The 24,117-nt window shown below is 37.9% G+C and overlaps 1 protein-coding gene and 1 non-coding gene across 3 annotated transcripts in view; one reads left to right on the top strand and one right to left on the bottom strand.

The window, feature by feature from the left end:
* Window positions 1–24,117, top strand: part of Rasa2 (RAS p21 protein activator 2) — a 101,023-nt gene that overhangs the window by 34,916 nt on the left and 41,990 nt on the right. For both annotated transcript variants that reach the window (XR_008722826.1, XM_055629844.1), the window contains exons 5-9: window positions 8,364–8,440; window positions 13,675–13,758; window positions 16,082–16,154; window positions 19,217–19,293; window positions 20,347–20,448. Coding sequence is in view for 1 of the 2 variants with exons in the window: in XM_055629844.1 (XP_055485819.1) it covers window positions 8,364–8,440; window positions 13,675–13,758; window positions 16,082–16,154; window positions 19,217–19,293; window positions 20,347–20,448 (413 nt within the window). In the remaining variant the exon portion in view is untranslated. The remainder of the gene's footprint in view (window positions 1–8,363; window positions 8,441–13,674; window positions 13,759–16,081; window positions 16,155–19,216; window positions 19,294–20,346; window positions 20,449–24,117) is intronic.
* Window positions 3,820–3,962, bottom strand: LOC129693218 (small nucleolar RNA SNORA48). Its single transcript, XR_008722842.1, has one exon. It is a non-coding gene; the product is annotated as a small nucleolar RNA SNORA48 (small nucleolar RNA).

The following is a 24,117-nucleotide window of genomic DNA, read 5'->3' as shown; positions in this document are numbered from 1 at the left end:
GTGTAAGGTGAAACCTCAGTATTGTTTTGATTTCCCTGATGGCTAAGGATGTTGAGCATTTCTCTAAGTGTTTCTCTGCCATTTGATATTCCTCTGTTGAGAATTCTCTGTTTAGCTCTGTACCCCATTTTTTAATTGGATTACTTGATTTTTTTGCTGTTTAACTTCTTGAGTTCTTTATATATTCTGGATATTAGCCCTCTGTCAGATATAGGGTTGGTAAAGATCCTTTCCCAGTCTGTAGGCTGTTGTTTTGTTCTGACGACAGTGTCCTTTGCTTTACAGAAGATTTTTCAGTTTCATGAGGTTCCATTTATTGACTGTCAGTCTTAGAGCCTGTGCTATTGGTGTTCTGTTCAGGAAGTTGAATCCTGTACCAATGAGTTCAAGGCTCTTCCTCACATTTTCTTCTAACAGGTTTAGTGTGTCTGGTTTATGTTGAGGTCTTTGATCCACTTGGACTTTAGTTTTGTGCAGGGTGATAAGTATGGATCTATTTTTGCATTTTTCTACTTGTAGGTATCCAGTTAGACCAGCACCATTTGTTGAAGATGCTGTCTTTTTTCCATTTAATGGTTTGGCATCTTTATCAAAAATCAGGTGTCCATAAGTGTGTGGGTTTATTTCTGGGTCTTCTGTTTGATTCCTTTGATCCAACAGCTGGTTTCTATCCTAGTACCATGCAGTTTTTACTACTGTTGCTCTAAAGTACAGCTTGAGCTGAGGGATGCAGATACCTCTAGAAGTTTGTTTATTGTAGAGGATTGTTTTAGCAATTCTGGGTTTCTTGTTATTCCATATGAAATTTTTATTTGGGACTTTGAGGAATGAATGCTTGCTGTATATATTGTCATCCTTAGTAGGAGCCCCCAGCTCTGCAGCAGTACATCTTATAAGGAGCTGGGAGCTAAAATCCACTAATTAGTTTCTTTCTCTTCTTGCTTATGGTTTTGTACCTTCCATTTTGCAGAGTGAATGGTGAGTGTTTTCTTTTATATGCCCATTTCCTCAGTAGCTGGTGAGGATTAAACTCAACCCATATGTGTGTGTGGCAGACACTTTACCAGCTGAGCTATCTCCTGTCACATTTAAAGATTCTTAAAGATGAGATTTCACCCATTCTTTTTGTATGTTTGGTGAGAGTACGTATCTCTTCCTTTGTTTCTCGCTGTGAATTTACTCTCTTAATGACTCTTTAAAAGTCCATATTCATCTTTGAGTCTCGGTGTTCATATAAGTTCCTAATCCTCAAAGATCTGCCTCAATTCACAGAAGTTGGCTAAATTTGAGTCACTGTCCACGGGAGTCTAATTTGATGTGGTTGGAGGAAACACTACAGGCGAGTACAGGCTAGAGTTTGGGTTAGGCCTGTTTGTCTAGGGGGCTGAGTGGATGAAACGATCAGTATCTTCATCTCAGGGATAGAGGTGTTTACTTCTCTGTTGTTACCACTAATTAGGATTTGTACCTCAAATAATTACTGGTAGTTGTTGCCAGAGAGTCATTTATGAATGAGGATCTCAGTAAAGGATAAGTAGTTTAGTCCTCAAATGAGAAAATTCCTGACTAGTAACTTGCTATTTATACCAAGACAGTTGAAATATTATTTTAGCTTTTTACGTTGTCACTTTCTTTTTGCAGTTACTGTTTTCTTTTCGGAAGTTCATGGTAGAAATATTTAATGAGTGCATTTTCTGCCTTTTAAGACAATTTTATTTTAAAAACTTATTTTATGTGTATGGATGTTTTGCCTGCATGTATGTGTAGACAGTGTGTGTGCCTAGTGCCTGCAGAATCCCCGGGAACTGGAGTTGGAGATGACTGTGAAACCCCATGTGGGTGCGGGAATGGACCCAGGTCCTCTGCAAAAAGTCAGTGCTCTTACTTGCTGAGCCATGATTTCAGTTCCTTGACAGCTCTTTAAAAAATATTTATTGTATGTGTATGTGTCTGTGCCTGAGTATATTAGGTTAAACATATTGTGCATAGCTATCAGAAGTCAGAAAAGGGCATCAGATCCTCTGGGTCAGAGTTGCAAGTGGTTGTGAGCCCACCATATGGGTTCTGGGAGTCAAACCTGGGTCTTCTGCAAGAGCAGTGAGTGCTCTTAACTGCTAAGTCGTTGCTTTAGATACTTTTCTATCATTTTAATAAAATACAAATCTTTTTTCTTGATTCTGTTTTTTGCCACTTTTTTCTCTGGTTTGACCCATTTTCTTTTTAAACCATTGTAATGTGCCTTTAGACTCCACAGTGAGGCTGAGGGAGGGCACAAATGGCTCTTCCTACTTAGGACATCGTGCCACTAAGCAATAGACACTTGCAGTCCCACCTTTCCTTGACTTTTTGTCAGGTCTTGTGATTCTGGCTGACTGCTTCTTTCATTTTGAAGCATTTTCTTTTTTAGGTTCTAGTCCTAATTATGATCCTGGTTGTCATCCACCTACATTTGGTGTCCTTTTTCCTGTATTTTCCATACCTGTAATGTTAGTATGCTATCCTCTTATCTGTAAGATGCTGGAACTCAGCAGCTTTTAAGCATTCTTCCATTCTTTCTTTCCTAGGTACTGTGATAAAAAGAACGTACTTTACATAAGGCTGTTAATTATGGGTGGTGTCTCACACAACTTGTACAGACAGCAAACCCAGATGTTATGTTAGTTATGTCCTTTTGATGCAGTTACTTAGTAAATCTTACCCAACAGGATAATCTTGACCATCTGGGTCATACCATAAGTTATTGATTGGTACATACTTCTGTTAATGGCCTTAGTTTTATTGTTTTAAGCAACCATGTAAGAAGAAATATATACTAGTTTCTTAAACACATGCTCAACTAATGTATCATTAATATAAAAGTATAATTCATTATTATAGGTTGATTTTAAAACTTTTTTTCATTTATAAATTTGTATGTGGGAAATAATAGAAATGAGCCATTCCATCTTTCTTAGTTTAATTTTTAAAACTTGTTTATTGATTCTTTGTGAGTTTCACTTCATGCACATTATGGATCTTTTTGGGACTCCTCATGGTTATACTGTTGTTGCCCAGTGTCCTAGAGATCCTGCAGCTTTGGGATTGCACCCACGCCACCTAACAGCAGGTGACTGGCAGGATCAGCTCTCCCACACTTACACCCTCAGGGCTGGCTCATCCCCACCTCCATCCCCACCACCAGGGCCAGCTCTGCTGTGCTGCCTGGGCAAGGCAAAGGCCCATTCTTCTAAGTGCTGCCACTGGTGAGAGAAGGGAGCTGGCTCTCCAGGTCTCTGCGTCCAGTGAAGGGCAGGGCCAGTTGTGCACAGACCTTGGTCATCACGAGGCCCCCAGTGACTGCCCTGACCAGGAACATAACTATGTTCTAGTGGTAATATGCACCATGGACATCGACACCAACCCCAGCTGCTGCATAGCCATGAACTCAGACATGGCCCGCCCTCAGCAGCAGTGCAGGCTGGAACCTCACCATGGACCCAGGAGCAGGGCTGGCCACTAACAACAGGCTGCTCCTCTCCACCCTAGAGTCTCCAGTTCCATTTCTCTTCATATGCTCAAGCTGCTGCACTTCTCTTTCTTTCCTATCTAACCATGACATACTCGCACATGGTGGTGGCTCCTGCTGCAGGCTGGCTATGCAGCTTGCAGGCCTCTGAATAATGTCATCCATTCGTGCTGTGTGTCATGGTGGCAAGTGGGTGTCTATGGCCCACCTGTGCCCTACGTTGTAGGACAGGTCTGTGGGTGGCACGGCAGCCTGCCTCCTCCTGCACTGCCTGGATTTGATTTGATTTGATTTGATTTGATTTGATTTGATTTTTATGAGTCCTAGGTATAAGACAGCTGTGACCACCATGCCAGGCATCAAGCTAGGATGAACAATGGACTACCGTCTGCTCTGCCCCTGACTGATATAATAATACTACCACCAACAAGGTGTCTCTTTGCCCATTGCCAGGGCTCTTAATTTTATTTTTTTGAAACAAGGTCTCACTATATAGTCCTGACTGGCCTGGAACTCACAGTGTAGACCAGGCTGGCCTCAAACTAAGAGACCTGCATGCTTCTGCTTCCTGAGTGCTGGGATTAATGATGTGTGCCACTGTGCCCTGCTCTTGATCTCAAATCATTGTTTAAGGAGAAAAAAATCTTTTAATAAAAAAATGCCATTGGTATAAGAGATGTTATAAAGTAAAACTTTGTGTTTTACCTGACTGGCAGTTGTATCTGAAAATACTTAGAGGCAATTTCTCTGAATAAAGCTGTGTCAACTGCTGTAATGATGCATGCCTGTAATTCCAGCTGCTCCAGAGGCTGAGGCAGGAAGATTATCTATCTGACGACTTCAGGAACAGCTTAGGCAGTGTAGCAGACTTGATCGAAAAAACAAGCAGTAAAAATCTATTAGGAGCCATAAGGTTTTTTTGTTTGGTTGGTTTTTTGGTTTTTTTTTTTTGTTTTTTGTTTTTTTTTTTTTTTTTGGTTTGTTTGTTTTTTTACCATTTCCTTATAAGAAGTTTTTAAAAAATCAATTGAACTATACCAGGTTCTTGTGAATTTGTTTTTAAGTTTTATGTGTTTGTATGAGTTCCTCTCTGTGTGTTTGTACACCATCTACATATTTGGTGCTCTTAGAATCCAGACTCCAGGCATCAGGTGTCCCAGAGCTGGAGTTGCAAACAGTTGTGAGCTGCCATGTGCATTCTGGGAGTCAAACCAGGGACCTCTGCAGGAGCAACCAGTGTTTTGTTTGTTTGTTTTCCAGTTTGTTTACTTTACATCCTAAAGGTGCCCCCTCCCTCTTGCAGCAAGTGTTCTTAACCACAGAACAGTCTCCCTAGCCCTGAAACATACTGAGTTGTTTTATGAGGAAATTATTAATATTTGAGTGTTTTAGACTGTCTAGATCGTGAGAGCATTTTATCTTACATGCATTCCAGTTTGCCTGAGTACCTCTCTTTTTCCAAACTGCATAAATTTCGATGCATTTCTTACTTGATACCAGTATATATTCTACACACACATAAACACACACACATTTATATATATCCTGGTTTTAGTAGCTGCTTTAAGGTTTCTTTTTAATCTCTTCAACTGTTTTACTAGTACATTGGAATGTTTTTCCTTTACTTTATTTAACTTATGTGGTTTTTGGAGTTTTTGAATCTGTGACTTAATGTCCTTCATCAGTTTTAGAACAGTTAAAACAATTATCTCTTTATCCCCCTCCCCCGACCTTCCTGTACTGGGATTCCAGACCTACTAGTACCAGACCTTTTTGCTGTGTGTCCCATGTCTCTTATGCTTGTCCCTTCTCTGTGCTTCATTGTGAGCATTTTCTTTTGATTAGCCTCTCTTACTCCTATTTAGCTGCAGCTGATCTAATGTTATATACATCTTATTTCAATTTCAGTTACTTAATACTCAGCTCTAAATTTTTTATTTTATTCATTTCATAGTTCCCAGTTATTTGCTGGATTTTTCACTTTAGTTTCTGTTAGAAAAACAGAAACAAAGACAAAATGGATGGTACATATTGTGAGTTTGAGATGGGCATGGACTAAATAGTGAGACCCAGTATTAAAACAATAACAACAAAATCTGTTTTAAGCTTACACTTGTAATCTGCTGTTTTTGTCACATGTGCATGCACACACACCATGTATTTTATTTTATTCTTGTCATCTGTTTAATAATTTTTGATAGAATACTACTGGGCACTGAGATGTGAAACACACTGGAAATAATTTTGGACCCTGGACGGTTTTCTTGTAAGAGAAAAATTACAAAGCTGCACCTTTATTTCTGACCAAAACTGGGTCAAATGGCCTTATAGTCACTATCCCTGACCAGAAGGAAGGCTGGGACCACCAGATCCTGCTATGCTCACAACTACCATTTCTACAAGAAAAAGATTTATTTTTCCTATAACCCATATATGTACAATAACTAAAGATGAAAGAAATTTTGTATGAAAATTATCAAGGAAGACTAATTTTTTTAAAAAAAATGATCATAAATTTGCCTTTTCTGAAATTTTGGAGACAGTGAGTAGCTATATAGTGTAGGTGGATCTTGAACTGGACCCTTCTACTTCAGCCTTCTGGATGACAAAATTACAGTGTATGCTACTACGTTCCGTACAGATTTGGCTTTTTAACACTGAAAAGAAACCTTGTGTAATTTAAAATTCATGTTCACTTTCTTTACTAAAGGCAAAACAGTAGTAGAAACATTGAAAACAGTAGAAAAGTTCCAAGTCTAGGTTGGTACCCTGTCAACCAAAGGTGAATACTCAGTAGTTAGGTGGATATTGGTGTATTAAATTTGCACATATACTTATGTGTTCAAGTTAACATTATACACCATATTTTTGTAACTTTTTTTTAACCAACTATCATCTTTTTATGAAAGTATGACAGTGAGAGCTGGCAAGATGCTTCAGTGGGTAAAACATTTTGTGACATAAATCTGACGACTTGAGTTTTATCTCCAGAGCCTACCTGTATAGAGGTGAGAAGAGACAACTGAGTGCACAGCTGTTTTCTGACCTCCGCACAGCACCATGCTGCCTGTGGCCTCACACACAGTAATAATGAATAAGTAATTTCAGTAGGCAACTCAGTAGTTTTATTATTTATAAATTATAACTTCCTTAATTTAAACTAACATTTCTGTTAATTTTACTGTTCCTCCCTGATAATGTGTGTCTGCTTGTTCTGTTGTCAGTATTTTCTTAACCCAGTTAATGTCAGTTATGGTATTAACTAATACCAAAGGAATGTTCTCTCGACCATGCAGTAAGAGTAATTAACATACTAAGTTGCCTTTAAGTCAATGAAAAATCATTCCTGGTTTACTTTTATTAAATATCTTTTATCTCTAGGATTATATACTGTGATTTTAATTATGAATACTTTTTTTTCTTTTATTGGTTTTTATTATTTTAGAAATAGAGTAGATCCTACACATTGCCTGAGAGACATTTGGAAGTACTATAAAATGTATGTGTTTTAAAATAGTGAAACTGCTTTGATTTGCTTATATTTGCTCAGTTGTGTAAACTGCCTCTCTGGCTAAGTAACATACACATGCCATGCTGGTGTGACAGAAAATGTGACAAAATGTTCCAGTTGAGTAATACTAGAAATTATACATAGTACGGACCGTCAAGTCCAGTCTTGAAAAGTAGAGGTGTGGATGCTAAATGTAGGAATAGTGAAAGACTGCAGCTTATATGATGTGTATGATTTTTATCAGTATTTGTGCCTAGATTTTTCCTGCACTATTTCTCAGTTAAGTTCCAACTCTACGTAACTGCTAATTTTACTCATTGATGCCTTCTTTTGCCAAATAGCTTAACTCTCTCAGGCAGACCTTTGTGTTGTGACTCAGCTGTCATTGCTCATCACATAGTAGTCATCTAACCTGAATTTTGTAGCTAATGTCCTGAGATTCATTCTCGTAAGCTTCACCATAAAATAGTGACGCTGATTCAGATTAGAATTTTTGAATGAATGTTTTAAAAGGCTCTGAAGAGAAGCATAGCTAGAGAGTAAATATCCCTACCTCTGAGAAGATCACTCAGTTCACCTGTCCCTAGACATTAGCGCCACCCCCACCCCAGGTCTCCATTGGCCCTGTGGGAATTTGTCTTGTCAGTGGGTGGAGGTAATGCAGCACTACTTGTTAACCAGCTTAGAACTGCTCATTCATTGCCTGAAAAGGGAAGAGGTAACCAAGCTCTAGGTTACATTGTTCCTAAGCTCTTTTCTTAAGAAAGCTGACCACTCGGATTCCTTAAAACTCAACTAAACTGTGCTTTAATCCCATCTCTTAACAGTTGTGTGTCAGAGAGAACTCTTTTATTTCAATCCTTCTATCAATACTTTTGGAATTTATTGTCACTCTTTCATTGTATTCCTGGCTAGGTTGTGAACTTCTGGTAGGTGGTGACTGTGTCTTACGTACCTGTTTGTTCCCATCTCTTTTCATATTGTTTTTTTACTGTCTTTAACTTACTTTTATAGCTTTAGAAACTAATTCCTTTTTAAGTTTTCCAAAAATATAAGTGCCATATCTAAGGAAAAACTGTGGTCATTGAGGGACATAAACATTTATTAAACAGGACATAAAGTTTAAAAATTTTTGCATGTCATATTTAATACAAATATTAGACTCCTTTCTTTTAGACTTTGGTATGTATATTGTTGGTTAGTAGCCATTTAACAACTAAGTATGCAGAGCCATGTGATAGTGGTTAGTGAATAATTAAATATGTATGCTCTTTGGACGAAAGTACATTGTAATATTTTGTTACCAAAATAAAATAGACTATTGAGTTTGCTTTCTTTTTGTCATAGGGGAAAGTTCACCTTGAATTAAAACTGAATGAATTGATAACAGAGAATGGAACTGTGTGCCAGCAGCTTGTTGTACAGTAAGCATAATCTTTTTTTATTTTTTGCCAAAATCACCTAGAAATTATTCTCTATATTCTTAGACAAATTTCTTTTTTTAAATAAGTGCAGCTCTTATATATCATTTCTTTACTAAGCTGATAACCCAGTTTATTTTTTCATCTGTCCACTCAGGTTATGGCAAGTCATTAATTATTCAAGTAATTTTTATTGACTGTGGGTTAATGACATATTGATGTAAACATTAAGGTATGACAGGGTTGTAAGAGCCTCTGACTTTCTAGCAGTGGAGACTTGGAAAGGGTTTCCAGAGGATGTCTTTTTGGAGCACTCAGTCACTATACAGAGCTTTTAGGGACCCTGGGTTTGGGGGTGGGGGTCCACATGATACTCAAATTAAGTAGACACCCTGAGATTACCAGCACTTTTTCTTCAGGTTTTGTATTCTTTATCATTCAAATTCTTAATAGTCTGTGCCATGAAATCCCTGTTCCAGCCTATTATTCAAAAGCTGCTAAGGATCCTTCATTCTGAACTGTCCATGTCTCTGTTTCAGTTGATATCTGAGTACCCTCTGGGGTTACAGAGGTCCATACCTACACACCTCAGGGCAAGGAGATAGAGAAGTTGTTACTTTCCTCTTGCTGCTCCAGACTGTAATTCACTCTCATAATGATGAAAACCCTAGTTCTTTGAAGGATTGCCTTTCTGTACTGTACAGTACTAACACTACATATGATCTGAGGGGTTCAAGTTTTTCTGCTTTTATCAGCTATCTTAATGATGAATAAATAATGAAAAGAGACCAAGGAATTGCTATGTGTAGATGAATTGCTGAAACAGTATGCTTATTAAGGCATTTTTCTAAGTTTTATAGTACTGATAACTTTAATAGATAAAATAAAGTAATACAGTTTTGTTGTTATTTGCTTATAGTTTCTATCTTACTAGTTTTCAACTTCAGTATACTTACTAAAAATAGTCCAGATCAAGATGCTGTGGTGCATACCTTTATTCCCAGCACTCAGGAAGCAGAGGAGGTGGGATCTCTGTGAGTTTGAGGCAACCAGGCTACATAGAGAGTTCTAGGACAGCTAGGGCTCCACAGAGAGACCCTGTCTCAACAAAACAAGAAAAAGACGTATGAGATTTGTGTGCAGACTTTACCCCCAGACTGAGTGCCTATAGTGGAATTCTTTGGATGAGCAACTGCTGCTCCTCCCTTCCCTGCTTGAGTTTGGCTAATCAGAGTCATTTGAGGGACTGTTAGTTGGCTTGTTTTATCTACATACTAGCTTCGGTTTCTCACTTTACTCCTTGTTGGTTTAGGGTTTGGGTTTGTTGTTTTTATGTATACTTTGTGTTTGTGTGGGTGTATGCCATACGTGTGTAAATGTGTGCAGAGGCCAAAGGTGTTATATCCTTGAACTTGGAGTCGCAGGCTGTTGAGCCACCTGATATGGGCACTTGGAACCTAACTGGGGTCCTCTGCTGAGCATCTCTCTGGCTCCCTGGGAGCATATTTCCGTGTTTTTAAAAGAAGAAATTATGTCAAGGCATTACTCATCGATGGGGTTCGAGTCCCTCTTCCTCACACCCAGTTCTAGGCAGCCACAGCCTGATTTCTGTGTGTGTTGTTTTTTGCTTTTTCCAAAATGCCATTCTGATAGACTCATAATAATACATGGTCTTTTATGCCTGGCTTCATTTACTTAGTATACTCCTTTTGATATTCACTCACATTGTTGCCAATAGTAGTAGTGAATCTTCTTTCCAGGGTTCTGTTTCCTCGTGTTAGGCACACACAGTTAAGTTCTACCACGGAGCCAAAGCCCTGCCCATTATTTTTTGCCATCACTTGACAGGTAACTCAGCCAATTCACATGCTGATAAAATAAGCCCAACTTAACACTCTTAAGTTTGAGGACTTGATTTCAACTTCGGACATTTATTTTAATTTTTTAAACTTGAGAGTATAGATTTACAAAGGTAGCATAAGAGGTACATGTCACAGTAATGAGAGAGCAAAGACAGTGAAGAGGTACACATCACAGTAATGAGATAGCAAAGACAGTGAAGACGTACATGTCATAGAATGAGACATCCAGTACCTCTTGGTACTCTGTGCTGAAAAGGACACTAAGATAACTAATGCTAGTCTTGTCAGGAGTAAATATCAGACTAACTCAGATTAAGTAATATGAAAACAAGTATCCTCCTGTGACAGAGACTAAGAGGACATGGCAAGCGAATGCAGTATAGGAACCCATACTGCAACCTGGATCTTGGCAAACTTTGAGTGTCATCGGTAGATTAATTAACATTAGAAACATTAAATTAATGCTAGTTTCTTGATTTCATTAGCTTCATATTGGTTACACAGAACGTTAACAGTTGATATTGGGCTTACAGAAACTTATTTTTGCAGCTATTTTAAAATCTGCAATTACATTAAAACAAATTTTTAAATTGTGCTTTGTATAGTCAACCTGTTAGTTTGAGTTTTAGTCTCATATCCACTGCACTGTCATACAACATTGCAACTTTTATACATCTAAACTTTTACACATTTTTTTCATATTTGTTCAGTTCATCTCCACAGTCTTAGCAGAGGTTTGAGTTTGCCTGTGTTTTTATGTCAGATCTTACATTTTTCCATCTGTAGACCTGTTTTTTAAGGTTTTCTCTGTCACTATGTGCTATGTGAAGTAAAAATTTTAAATGTCCTTGTCTGTAATTATATTTTCTGTCATTTCTGCCTCTGTTTTGATGGGTTTTCTTTTTACAATAGGCCATATTTATTGTTTACTTTGGACATTGAAGTCACTACATACTTTGTGTAGCTGGATTTAGCTACTTTATGGGTTCTTCTTTCTTCCACCCTTCTTATTCCTTTTCTCCCACCTTTTCAACTCCCTAACACTAGCTATAAGAGGAAAAAAGGGATAGAGAGGAAAGAAAAGAGATCCCTGAATATAGTCAAGAGTCAGAAAGCAGGTGATGTTATCATTTAGACTACTTGCTGATTAGTGGGGCACATTTCATCTTTGTTGCCAGGATACTTAATTTCTTGTTGTTGTTTCTTCTTTGTACACAACTACTTAACAAACCTTGACCAATAATCAGCCAACAATGCACCCCACCTCTCGGGCTCTAGCATTTATATACCCTTTGAAAAGTCCCCAGAATTCCAAATGTCATACAATCGCAGAAACTATCTGCAGCTGGCAAAATCACGCCCCCACCAGAACACGTGGCAACTCATGGTCAGCTGCTGCAAAGTAGCCCCACATCAGCACACTTGGGATTAAAATAAAAACATTTTATAGTATTTCAGTGTTTTTAAAGAAAACAAACTTTCTTGCTATAACTTTGTATTTCTGTGACCACAGTTTGTTCTGTTTATAATTTGTTTTTAAGCTTTGTCAGATAAGAGCAGCAACAAACCACAGAAGAAAACTGGTAGTTGATGAATAATAACTTACTAGTGGGAAAATATAAACCCTAAAATATTTTCTTGGCCTGTACTTTGTTGGTTAGTTTGAGAAATTTTTTAATTTTATTTTTAATACCCAATTTAATAGAAATGAGTCTTATTTTCAGTTTTCTCTTTATTTGGCAGCACACCATTTGCAGTTCACCCATGAGTAACTTTTCACGAGAAATACAGAATATTGTTCAGTAGCCTTGGTCTTTAGAAAAGAAAAAAACAAAACAAAAAAACACTTAGCATTCATCAGCTTCATAAGGGAGCAGGAAATGAGTTCTTAGACATTAAACTAACTTAGTTAATAATTGCTGAGATGCTTTGAGAATCAGATTATTAGATTGTTCTGTGCTTTCTATAACTACAACTGTAACCCATAAAGTGGATTGGATGGCCTTGGTTTTTGCAGTGTAGAGCATTTTCTACAGAATGATGCAGGAACTGTTGTTGAGAATCAGCAACTGTGAAAGACTACACAGTTATGTGAGGCTTGCCATATATTTATGAATCAGATTTTAAGTAAAACCACAACCATTTCCTTGTGTGTCATTCATGCTGTAGCAGAGGATATGGTGCCGTGGAGCTGGCCTGGTTTGTAGTTTCTCATGTAAGGCTACACCACTTTCTTCTCCTTTTTAGAAGCCGCAGCAGTTTTGATGTATTATCAAACCACAAAATGTACCTTAAGCATATACCAGGAAGAACTGTGTTATGCTAGTCTTAGTACCGATTGTGTCATTCTCTTTGGGAAGTAATCCTGTAAATAAGCAAATACATCATTTGGAGTAGTTGATATATTGGAACTACAAAAGTGGTAAACAATTTTTTTTGTTTGTTTTCTGTTTATTGTACTTTTTTTTTTTCCCTCATACAGTCCCTCTAAGCAAAATCACTAAGGAATTTGGTTTGAGATTCTGGTCTGAGTGACTGTAAAAATGGAAATGTCACTTCACATCTTAGAGTATAGATGTTAGAGTTTATAGAATCTAAGAATACATACATAAGCATTAGATTATCCAGAAATGTTACCCTCTAGGGCCAAGTACATATAAGAGAGCTCTTAGCCATTCCAGAGAGGCATGACTGAATTTTTTATTTTTTTTTTAACTTTTATTAATTACACTTTATTCGCTTTGTATCCTCCCATAAACCCATTCCTCCTCCCCTCCTAATCCCACCTTCCCTCTCCCTTCTTCACGCATGCCCCTCCCCAAGTCCACTGATAGGGGAGGTCCCCCTCTCCTTCCTTCTGATCTTAGTCTATCAGATCACATCAGGAGTGGCTGTATTGTCATCTTCTGTGGCCTGGTAAGGCTACTCCCTCTTCAGGGGGAGATGATCAAAGAGCAGACCAATCAGATTATGTCAGAGGCAGTCCCTCTTCCCATTACTATGGAACCCACTTGGACACTACACTGCCATGGACTACATCTGTGCAGGGGTTCTAGGTTATCTCCATGCCTGGTACTTGGTGGGAGTATGAGTCTCTGGAAAGACCCCAGTGTTCAAATTTTCTGGTTCTGTTGCTCTCCTTGTGGAGTTTCTAGTGGTAAACAATGTTAAGGTCTCAAATATGTTGATTTCTATTTAAAGAATGTTTTAGGGTTGAGAGTACAGCTCAGTTGCAGAGCACTTGCCGTGTGTATGTAAAGCCAGGGTCTGTCCCCAGTCCACAAGAAGGCAAGGGGAATGGAGAGGGGATGTAGACAATACTTTGTGATGTTAACTTGACCCTAATATTTTAAAATCTCTTTTATTCTACCTTAGCATCAAGGCATGCCATGGGTTGCCTCTCATAAATGGACAAAGCTGTGATCCTTATGCAACAGTTTCCCTAGTGGGCCCTTCTAGGTAATGTTTATTGAATTGTTACTGGGTTTTCAAGTATAAGTTGGATTTAAGAATTGGAAATGTAAAGTTTTTAGATCAAATGCTGAGAAACTGTGACATAAAATAATGCTTTAAAAGAAGAATTTTTAGTAAGTTTTAGAGTATACTTGGTAAACAACTGAGTTCTGTTTTCACAGGAAGATATTTGGTATCATTTCAAATCTGCTATGTATTTATTAAGTTAGAGGGAAAACTTCAGTCTCACACTATTGTAAAATGTACTTTAAAATATATTTCTGGGCCAGGCACGGGGTATGCACACCTTTAATCAAAACACTTGGGAGGCAGAGGCAGGTGGATCTCTGAATCCAAGGCCATCCAGGGTCTAAAACAAAAACACCAAATCATATACACCTGGCTGCCTTTACTCATTAATATTCTTACTTTCAAATTTTCTTAATTTTTATACAAGTGAAATACCACATTTTAGTGAATGTCAACTCAAAATAACAATGCAATTTCCAAACTAGTATCCTGAAAGCTACTCAGAACTGAAAACTGCCTTTTCTATTCTTGATAGCAGTGCTTTATGGGAAGAGTTCCAAACTCTGAAAGAACTGCTGAAGTCCCAGAGTGTAGTAAAGTGCAGTGTATGTTGATTTAAATGGTCTATGATTTTTGAAAAACTGATAGCACTTTGCACTATCTATATTAGATAACTTCATTGTGGTTTCTTTACAAGACTGACTAGTCTGGAGTTTGTCTGAAACTTGAAGCTGTTAGTCAGGAAATAAAAGCACAAGATTTGTTCTTATACACACACGTGTGTACGCACACACATGCATGCGCTCTCCCTTATCACCTAAAGCTCTATTCTTTTTTTATAGTCACAAAGTCTTAAAAAGTATGTTTATACATGTATACTATGGAAGCTGAGATACTGATACGCTTTTATTATTGCAGATTGGTTTTAAATTTAAAAGCAGAAATCCATAAAGCATTAAATGCTGTCAGAGGGTTTTCCCCCACGTTAAAGATGTTCAACCTCGCTGGATATCGGAAGCATAACGATAATCTCTGTACCTGGGAATCAGAGGCAGAAGATCACAAATTCTGTCCAGCTTCACCTACTTAGTTAAGCTGCTCTCACAAAGAAATGAGAAGGGAAATAAGTCAGCCTAAAGGAGCTGCTTGTTTAGAGTAAACTTTTTGTAGTTCTGTATTTCAATCCAGAGCATCTTCAATCCAGATGCTAAGAATTACTCTACCAGTGAGATATGTCCTCACCTCAGGAGGCTTTTCTTGTCTTCTGTTTAATGATTTCTATCTCATGAACAAGTTCTTTAATGGAATTTTTAAAGTAACATTCCATAGAAACTTTTTAATGACTTATTTATGTTTATTTTATGTACGCTGGTGTTCTGCTTGCTTATATGTGAGGGTGTCAGATCCCCTGGAACTGGAGTTACAGACAGGTGGAAGCTGGCATGTAGGTGCTCTTCCTTTGGAAGAGAAGCCAGTGCTCTTTACCACTGAGACATTTTTTTAAAATTTTTTACTTATTTTTATTTTATGTACATTGGTGTTTTAACTGCATGCATGTCTATGTCAGGGTGTCGGATCCCCGGAACAGGAGTTACACACAGTTGTGAGCTGCTGTGTCAGTGCTGGGAATTGAACCTGGGTCCTCTTAGAATAGCAGTCACTGCTCTTCATCACTGAGCCGTCTCTCTAGCCCCTGCCATTTTTTTAAAATCACAGTTGATTTTGCTATTATACAATAGTCGCACAAGACATACACATTGGTTGAGTCTGTCTAAAGACACAAGACTACCTGTGTATTTCTTTATAACTGCCTCTGAATTCATACATTTACTTGAAAATTAAAGTTTTGGGTTTTCGTTTTGTTTTCTTGCTTATGTAAGTCAGTGTCATGACTGTAGCCCCAAGAGGTAAACTGAGTTAATAGTCACTTTTCCTGTTTCTCAGGTATTTTTCAGCATGAGTAAAGGCACTTGGGAGTCTCACCACTTCTTCTGCTATGTAATAGGATATGTTTAAAACTTTCAAAGAGAGCCTGGCAGCCAGCTTCTCACAGCCATGGAGACACTAACCCAATCTTGGCATGTATAGATATGTAAAATTTGTACCCTATGTCAGGATATTCACTGATTTAAGTTTGTGAGGACACACTGGCTTTTTCCCCTGGCATAGTATGTAAATTATTGTCTTCTCTCCGTCATCCTAGTATCTAGACATGTCAGGCATCTTGGGTGGAAGTAGCTTGTTTTATAATTGTGTACTGTTAAGTTCTACAAGGTAAAACTCTACCACATTGGAACAGGAACGACCAAAAGAAGACAAAAGTAAAGAAGAAAACAAGCAATCCGCAGTTTAATGAAATCTTTTATTTTGAGGTAATTTTTTGTTTTATATAAATGTTAATATATAATTCTAGTTTGTAAACCACAGCCATAGTAATTACTGTGCCAGTTAATGAGTTCTTTCTAGAAAGCACAGAGCTATAATGTAACACATTTAGCACTGGTAGATTTGGAAGTGGGGCGGGCTGGAGCCAAACCCACCCTGTATTTTCCTCATTTCACTCCCTTCAGACCCTCCCTACACTCTCCAGTCCACCTGGCACACAGGGACTCTTCTGAGCACACTGTTTGAAAACCTAGAATACAGCTTGCCACTCAGAAGATCTGGAATCTTTTCTCAGTTGACTTTAATGCTCAACTAAATGCGAAGCCTGCATTTCAGATCCTGTGAAAGGGCAACTTTATAAGGGAAAACAGTAGCAAATATGCCAAATAGGAGACTCCTTTGAGACTTTGAAGCACTTCATGATTAGACCTTTTTTACATTAAGTTCTCCATAATCTAATTTACTCTAAAGACCTATCTTGTTCATAAAGATCTTCACCTGCCTTGAGTGAATCCTGACTACTAGAACACCAAGGTGCATATTCAGCTGCCTTAAAATTGTCACAAATGCAGTGCTTTGGCATTCTTTCAAGTATTTAATAAGTCCTTTTTCATATTAACTGAAGACCATAGAAAAATTTTAAAATGAAAATCTCTAAAAGATTATAATAACAGAACAAGTTGCAATTGGTATTAACATGTGAGAACAGTTTATAAAAGTAGGTAATTATATCTTGAAGTCTTTCTTTTGTATTTTTCTTGTGTTTTGGAGAGGGCATCAGGGCACCCTCCTCACTCCTGATTGCTGTACTTTAATAAAAAGGAGCACAGGCTGAATAAAATGCAGAGGTGAGATGGGAAACTGTGGGGGCAGGGTAGAAGCAAAGGAAAAGGGAAATACACCAATACAAGAGACTTCCTTTTCTGGCTAAGGACTTGGCACAGTGTCCTATATTTATTAATGGCTCTTATGCCTAACCATGACAATATGAAGACGATGGCAGTTTTAAAAGTTGCTGTTCAAAGTTACTCACTGTGCATAGTTCACACCTCAGATGGGCTGGAACTCACTATGCTCAGGAAGGAACTTATAGCAAGCAGGTAACTTTGAAAGTCAAGGTGTGAACTGCTTAATATACCAGTTTACCTGTCAGGCCTTAAAGTGTGTATTCATTAAGCCCTTTATTAGATTGGCTATAAAGATAGGTATGATCTTTATACATAGCTATAATGTGCAGCACATACTGTTTGAGCTCAGGGTCAAAAGCAGTCTGAATACTAGATTTTTGTGAGAACAAAGCGAATATTACAGAGTCAGAACATTTGGGGCACAGAGACAGAAAAACTAAAAGTTATGCCTAAAGAACATCAAGTAATGATTTCACTGAGCTTGGTAAGAAAGTAACCATTAAAAAAGTAAAAAGGTGGGATAAACCAGCAAATGAGACCCTCTAGCGCCTGGCTAGAGGTGCTCTAATTTTAGCCATTGTATATTCTTGAACCTAGAAAGAAGTAACCGTGATCTGTTAGCAGGTACTTAGAGACTTACATTTTCAGTGTTCAAACAGCTGAGGGGCAGATAAGAAAGAAATGGCAGAGATAGGGAAAACTGGTGATAGAAGAAAGGGGGAAAAGAAACCAAAAGCACCCATGGATCCTTGTAAAAATCCTCCACCAGGCATCAGATATGGTACATACCTTAATCCCAGTCCCTGAAAAGTGTGGGCAGGGAGACCAGAGTTTCAAGGCCAGTCTCAGGCCACCTTATCTCAGAAAACAAATAAAATCTGCTAACAGGACAGTTCAAGAGGGAAACATGGCAGGTTATAACTATAGATCACAATACATGATTTGTTATATAGTCTGGAGAGCCAACGGAGTGAAGAGATGCAACAGAAGAAAACCAAAGCTCTAGAGCTTACTGACTGCAAAGCTTCAAATATGCTGCTTAGGTTTGTACTGTGGTTTCCTCGTTTTAAAACAAGGATAATAAATCTAGCCTTGCCTGCCTCAAAGCAACATTCTGATGAGGAAAAGAGATGATGGACATGATAGCACTTTGTAAGCTGGACAACACAGTGTGGCTTGAAGTTATTTTTAGAACAAAATAAAACAGAGCCTTGGAGAACCACCTGTGCAAATTCCAAGGAAGAAAGGAGAGCAGCGGGAGGTGGCGGATAGTCTGCAGGTACACTCAAAGCAAAGAGTAGGGGATAGGTCACAGAGAGAGGCCAAGCAAGGCCAAGGAGTACAGTCGACCTCAGATTTGATGATGAAGAGAGATTTTAGAAGGGTGATCTGTAAAGAAGCTGCAGATGACCTGAGTGGTTGATGCCCTGAGTGGGTGGTGAGGAGAGTACCCACTCTGGGATGAATTAGTTTTAAGGTAGTTGTCTGAAAAAGAAAGAAACGAGGGGACTGTGATTTAAGGGGATACTTTTTCTTAGACTAGAAAGAAGTGATCAGATTGGTAAGGATGGCTGTAATTAAGGTAGACTAAATGTGTATAGCACATGTTTCTTCAATACTGTGGGGAAAGGGTAGGCTTGGGGAGGTAGTCTTAGAATACTCTCCTTAGAATACATCTCCTCTTCAGAACACTCTCGGAGAGAGTCCTGAGGTGGGTGGGACATGGATGCTCAGCTGGGTGGCAGGTGAGGCAGTTCCGGCCCAGTTCCTGACAGTTTCCGTGAAAATGTGAGCAGGAGGTAGGAGTGGTGTGGTGTCCTTGAGAATGGCGGGAGAGACTTGAAGGTGTTTTTCAAAGTGTAGCTTTTTAAATGTGGTGTTTTTCCTCTTAGTGTCACTTGCAGACACCTGAAAAGCAGGGAGCCTGAGTTGATAGAAGTGGTGTGGAGCAAAGACGCCTTTGATTTTTGTACCACCCTTTCCTTACGGTGCATAGTTAGTATACTTTCCAAGATTTGGAATATTATTTTCACACTTGACTCCTTTTATATTTGAAATTGAATATTTGAGAATGGTCAATTTTTAATTCATGAAGAAAAAAGATATTTTTAAATGTTTTTACTAAAATATTTCATTAATAGGTAACCAGGTCCAGTAGTTACACCAGGAAGTCCCAGTTCCAGGTGGAAGAAGAGGACATTGAAAAGTTGGAAATCAGGTTTGTGCCTTGTGCTTTTACTAGATTTTCTGGGTAAACCTTGATAGAATTCTTTATAGCAAGTTGATTGATAAAGCTTAGAGAAACAGGCATCTAATTTAATCCGAATTATCTTTTCAAAATCTGATTTCTTTTCAGAAATACCAAAGTATATTTTTTTGTGTGAGCAAAGACATCCAGTTTCACCTACTCTGTTTTTCATTCTCCCTTACTTTAATTGCTCCTTAACTATCTGGATTATAGTATAATGAATGGAAAAGCAATTATATTTAAGTCAATTTAGAAATAATCTTTTTATTCTTCTTGACATATCTGCTGACTATCAGAAATTTCAGTGAGGTAAGGAGATAACTGCACAGGTGCATGTGTTTGAAGTTTGTGATATTTCCTAGGTCTTAAGTATCTATGTTGTTTGGAAGGGAAACTTGCAAATGCATGTGTAGGTGTGGTGTTAACAGCGTGTTATCTAAAAGGCATATTAATCATGTGTTCAGAGTGTTAGGCAATATTTTTCTAAATCACTGATCTTTACATCTTAATTTATCATCAAAAGAGAAACTATAGTCCTGTTTTGGTTTGTGTTCTCAAATTTAGTAAAATAACCCTTTTCTTCTACTGTTACAGATTTAAAAAAAAAAAAAAAAAAGACCTAGACTTTCAAACTAAGAATCCTAAGTTTCTCCTTTTAGACTGGAATTTGGTCAGGGAGGTGGCTCAGCTGGTAAAGGCACTTGCTGCCAAGCCAGCCTATCTGAGTTCTATCCCTGGACCCACATGATAGAAGGAAAACACCAACTCCTGTAAACTGTCCTGTGACCTCCACATGTACACAGTGGCATGTGCTCTTCCTCCAGATTAATTAATGAAAATGTAATTTAGAATTTAGATTGTGATTTTTCAATGACAGTTACTGTAGCACTTTGCTTTCAAAGTCTGGATAATGACAATGCTAACATCTCTTTTAAGCATGTAAAATTTGAGACTACAGTACAGATCAGCTTGAAACTACCCAGTGTGGCATGCAGAAACTAAAGCTAGGTTTTAAATTTTCAGGATTGACTTGTGGAATAATGAAAACCTAGTCCAAGATGTTTTTTTGGGAGAAATTAAGGTTCCTGTGAATGTGTTAAGAAATGATTCCTCTCATCAAGCCTGGTAAGACTTAACTCTAGTGAACCGAGTTTAACTCCTTTTTTTTTTTTTAAATGATTCATTATTTATTTATCTGTTTATTTTTATGTTCATTAATGTTTTGCCTGTATGTATGTTTGTCTGAGTTTAACTCTTTTATAAAGAATATAAATGCATGCTTGCTGGAAATAAGTCAGAAGTTATTGACATTAATTTCGTTATGAATTTGTTATTAGAGAAAAATAAGTACTTCAATAGTTTTGTCACCTGATCTGTGATACTGAGATAAAAGAACTTAGTTCCTAGGAATATTTCTCTAAGAATGAATCTTGTGACTCTAGAGATGGCTTAATTTGCTCCTTTATCTGGACTGGAGTTCAGATCCCAGCATCATGTACTCTCTTTGGTCTTGATGGAAACCTGTACGTACATTCACAGACATACACACAATAAATAAGTAAACAAAAACAAAGTCTTAAATCTAAGAAATGAAAAACATTAAGACATTGCATGACCTACTCATGAAAAGTCCCTTGATCAGACATCATCATCAGTTCGGATGCTTTTGGTCACGAGAAGTATGGGTGAGAAGCAAAGGGCTTACTGAGAAGACGCAACTGTGTGGGGGAGCTGGTGTGTGGTTTTCCTTCACACTATTAAAAATGCAGGTGAAGCTTGATGTGTTTGTGAGTGTAGGGGCTGGCACTGAACGGACTCACTGGCTTTAGGAGCCCTGGGCACTCAGTATTGACTGCACTGGTTTTTTTTACCTTTTCATGGCTCTATTAATGGTAGCAACTTGATGTTAATAAATGTAGTGTTTGGACATTAAATTCATATTTATTTCAGTGTGAGGCTTTGTCTCTATAGTCCTTAAAACTAGTGCTTCATGTCTTTTCATGTATGTTAGCCAGGGTTTCTTCCTAGATTGGTATTCCACCTGAGGATGTAGAAACATGCCTCTCTCAACTGCTGAGGACATTTGTGTGCTTGCATGTGTGTATACATGTGGGGAAAGCTGTACTTGCTCATGGTGGTATGTGGACATGTAGCTGTACATGCACACATGTAAGTATAGAGAATGGGGCTTAACCCTGGGTATCTTTTTTCATCAGTCACTCTCTTCATTTTTTGTAAAGAGGACTTCTGAACCTGGAGCTCCTTAGCTAGGCTGGCTGACCTCAGGGAGTCCACCTGTCTTTACCTCCTCAGTGCAAGGGTTACAGATTTGCACACCACTTAGCCCAGGTCTTCTGTGGGCACCGGGAACCCAGACTCAGGTGTCACACTTAACATAGCAAACAGGTTTTCAACTGAGCCGTTTATCTGTCACTTCCCTTTAAAGATCACTTTTTAAAATGAAATTTAATATTTGTGTTTGCTTATTAAGTATAATACTATTACATGTGTATATTGTGTAATGATCAAATCAGTATAGTCAGCATTTCCATCTCCTCAAATATCATTTCTGTATGTTGGGATCCTGAAAAATAATTATGCTGAAATGTAACATCAGTTGTTTATAAGCCATAGTTAACCTATTGGATTATAAACATGAGAGCTGTCAATCACTCCCACAGCTACTTTTAGAGCCCACACCCTACCTTTTTCTGCCCCTTCTCCCCTCCTGCCTTCTAGCAACCCCTTCTGCCAACCTATATTCTACTTTTTTTTCTTTGTTTTGGTTTTTCAAGACAGACTATCTCTGTGTAGCCTTGGCTGTCCTAGACTCTCTTTGTAGACCAGGCTGATCTGGAACTCAGAGATCTGCCTGCCTCTGCCTCTGTGAGTGCTAGGATTACAGGCGTGCACCACCACACCCAGCTTCTACTATCTTTTTATGTGGATCAACTTTAGCTTTCACAAATAAGAACTTGTGGCCTTTGTCTTTCTATGCCTTACTTCACATGATAAAATAACCACAAATCATAAGATTTCATCTTTTGGTAGCAAAATGTCTGTTGATTAGTGAATGGATTTCAATAATGTTAATAAAAACCACTTTATAGTACTCAGTTTCTTCTGCCTAGAAGAGTTAACATTGAATATTTAGAGGTTGGTTTTTGTTGTTGTTTTGCTTCATTTTTGTTGTTTGGTTTTCCAAGACAAGGTCTTACTCTGTAACCTTGGCTGGCCTGGATCTTGCTCCTGGCCTTGAACTCAGAGATCCACCCGCCTTTGCCTTCTGAGTGCTGAGAGTAAAGATGTGCACCACTATGGCTGACACTGAGCATTTCGATGTTTCTTGTTGCTCTCATTTGCCTTTAAAAGAGCCTACCTCTTCTATCCAGTGATCAGACACTCCTTATTTGATTATGCTATTCCATAGCCTCCCTTATAGACTGTGTTGCTTTTAAATTTTATTTTTAACTCTTCTAATGCCAATCTAAGATGTATTGGTCTCTCTAATGACAAATGTACCACAAATGTCATTAGAGAGACCAATGTTTTAATTTCTAAATGCATTCAGAGCTGGGTATGGGGGAGAGATGACTTTATTGTTACAAAAAAATATATTCACATTTGCCTCCCTCTGAATATGTCACACTTTTGTTCATCTCCACAAAAATTTCTGAATTCAGTTTTTAAGTCTTTAAAATAATATTCCGTCCTTTTTGGTCCAGAAGAGAAAAATGAGTTATGTCTTCCAGAGCCCACCAAAATGAACTTGAAATCTGCCCCAAATCATGTACTATCAGTGACACTGTCTCTGCATATACTTTCCAAAATTGGCAATACTTTCTACCTTGGCAGACTAGGGAATTTAACAGACAATAAGTAATTTTATTTCAGTTTCTTCTGTCAGTAGTGTAAATATTTTATGTACACTTGAGTGCTGGTGTCATTGAGACCAGAGTCGTTACATCCTCTGGATCTGGAGTTACAGGGGGTTGTGGGTGCCTGATTGGGGGTGCTAAAAAACTGAGCTCAAGTGCTTTGTAAGAGCAGTTTATGATCTTAACCACTGAGCCTTTCTCAAGCCCCCAGTAATATGAATATTTTAAAAATAGCTGTCAGAAGCATAAATGCTAAAATAAAAGAGAAGAATCTGCTAATCTATGTGTATTAATGTACATTGTATGGAAATATAAAAATGTTAATGCCATTTTATTTTAACTCAAGATTCTTGGTCTCCATCACTTGTAGAGCTGTAGCATCCTCTAGTGGTAATAATGATAACTGCACAAAACTCATTTTTATTCAGTCATAATTATTTCTAATTTTGGTATTGCAAAGGGTTGTAATAACTTATCTAGGCAGTAATACTGTTAGAAGCTTTTCTCTTTTCTTTTTTCTAGTAATTTCCATTAGTATTTGCCTATTATATTGAACTTCTAAAAACTGGTTTTTGATGATTCCAATTTATTTTTTCTATTTTATTTTATGTATATGAGTGTTTTGCCTGCATTTATGTCTGTGTACCACATGTGTGCCTGGTCCTTGTGAAGGTCATAAGAGGGTGTCAGATGCCCTGGCTCTGGAGTTACAGATAGTTATGAGCCAGCATGTGGGTACTGGGAGTCAAACCCAGGTCCTCTGCAAAAGCAGAAAGAGTTCTTAGCTGCCATCTCTCCAGCCCCAGTTCCAATTTAATTTTATTTAATTTTAATTTTATTTGTTTCTTTCTAAAACTTTGTTACATTTATTTATTTACTTTTATGTGCGTGTTTCTTTGTGTGTATAGCACGTGAA

The sequence above is a fragment of the Psammomys obesus genome, unplaced genomic scaffold, assembly GCF_907164565.1.
Source record: "Psammomys obesus unplaced genomic scaffold, mPsaObe1.curated_primary_1811, whole genome shotgun sequence".
Classification (NCBI taxonomy): domain Eukaryota; kingdom Metazoa; phylum Chordata; class Mammalia; order Rodentia; family Muridae; genus Psammomys; species Psammomys obesus.
The sequence above is the reverse complement of the archived record's forward strand: the minus strand, read 5'-3'. Positions and strand labels throughout refer to the sequence as shown.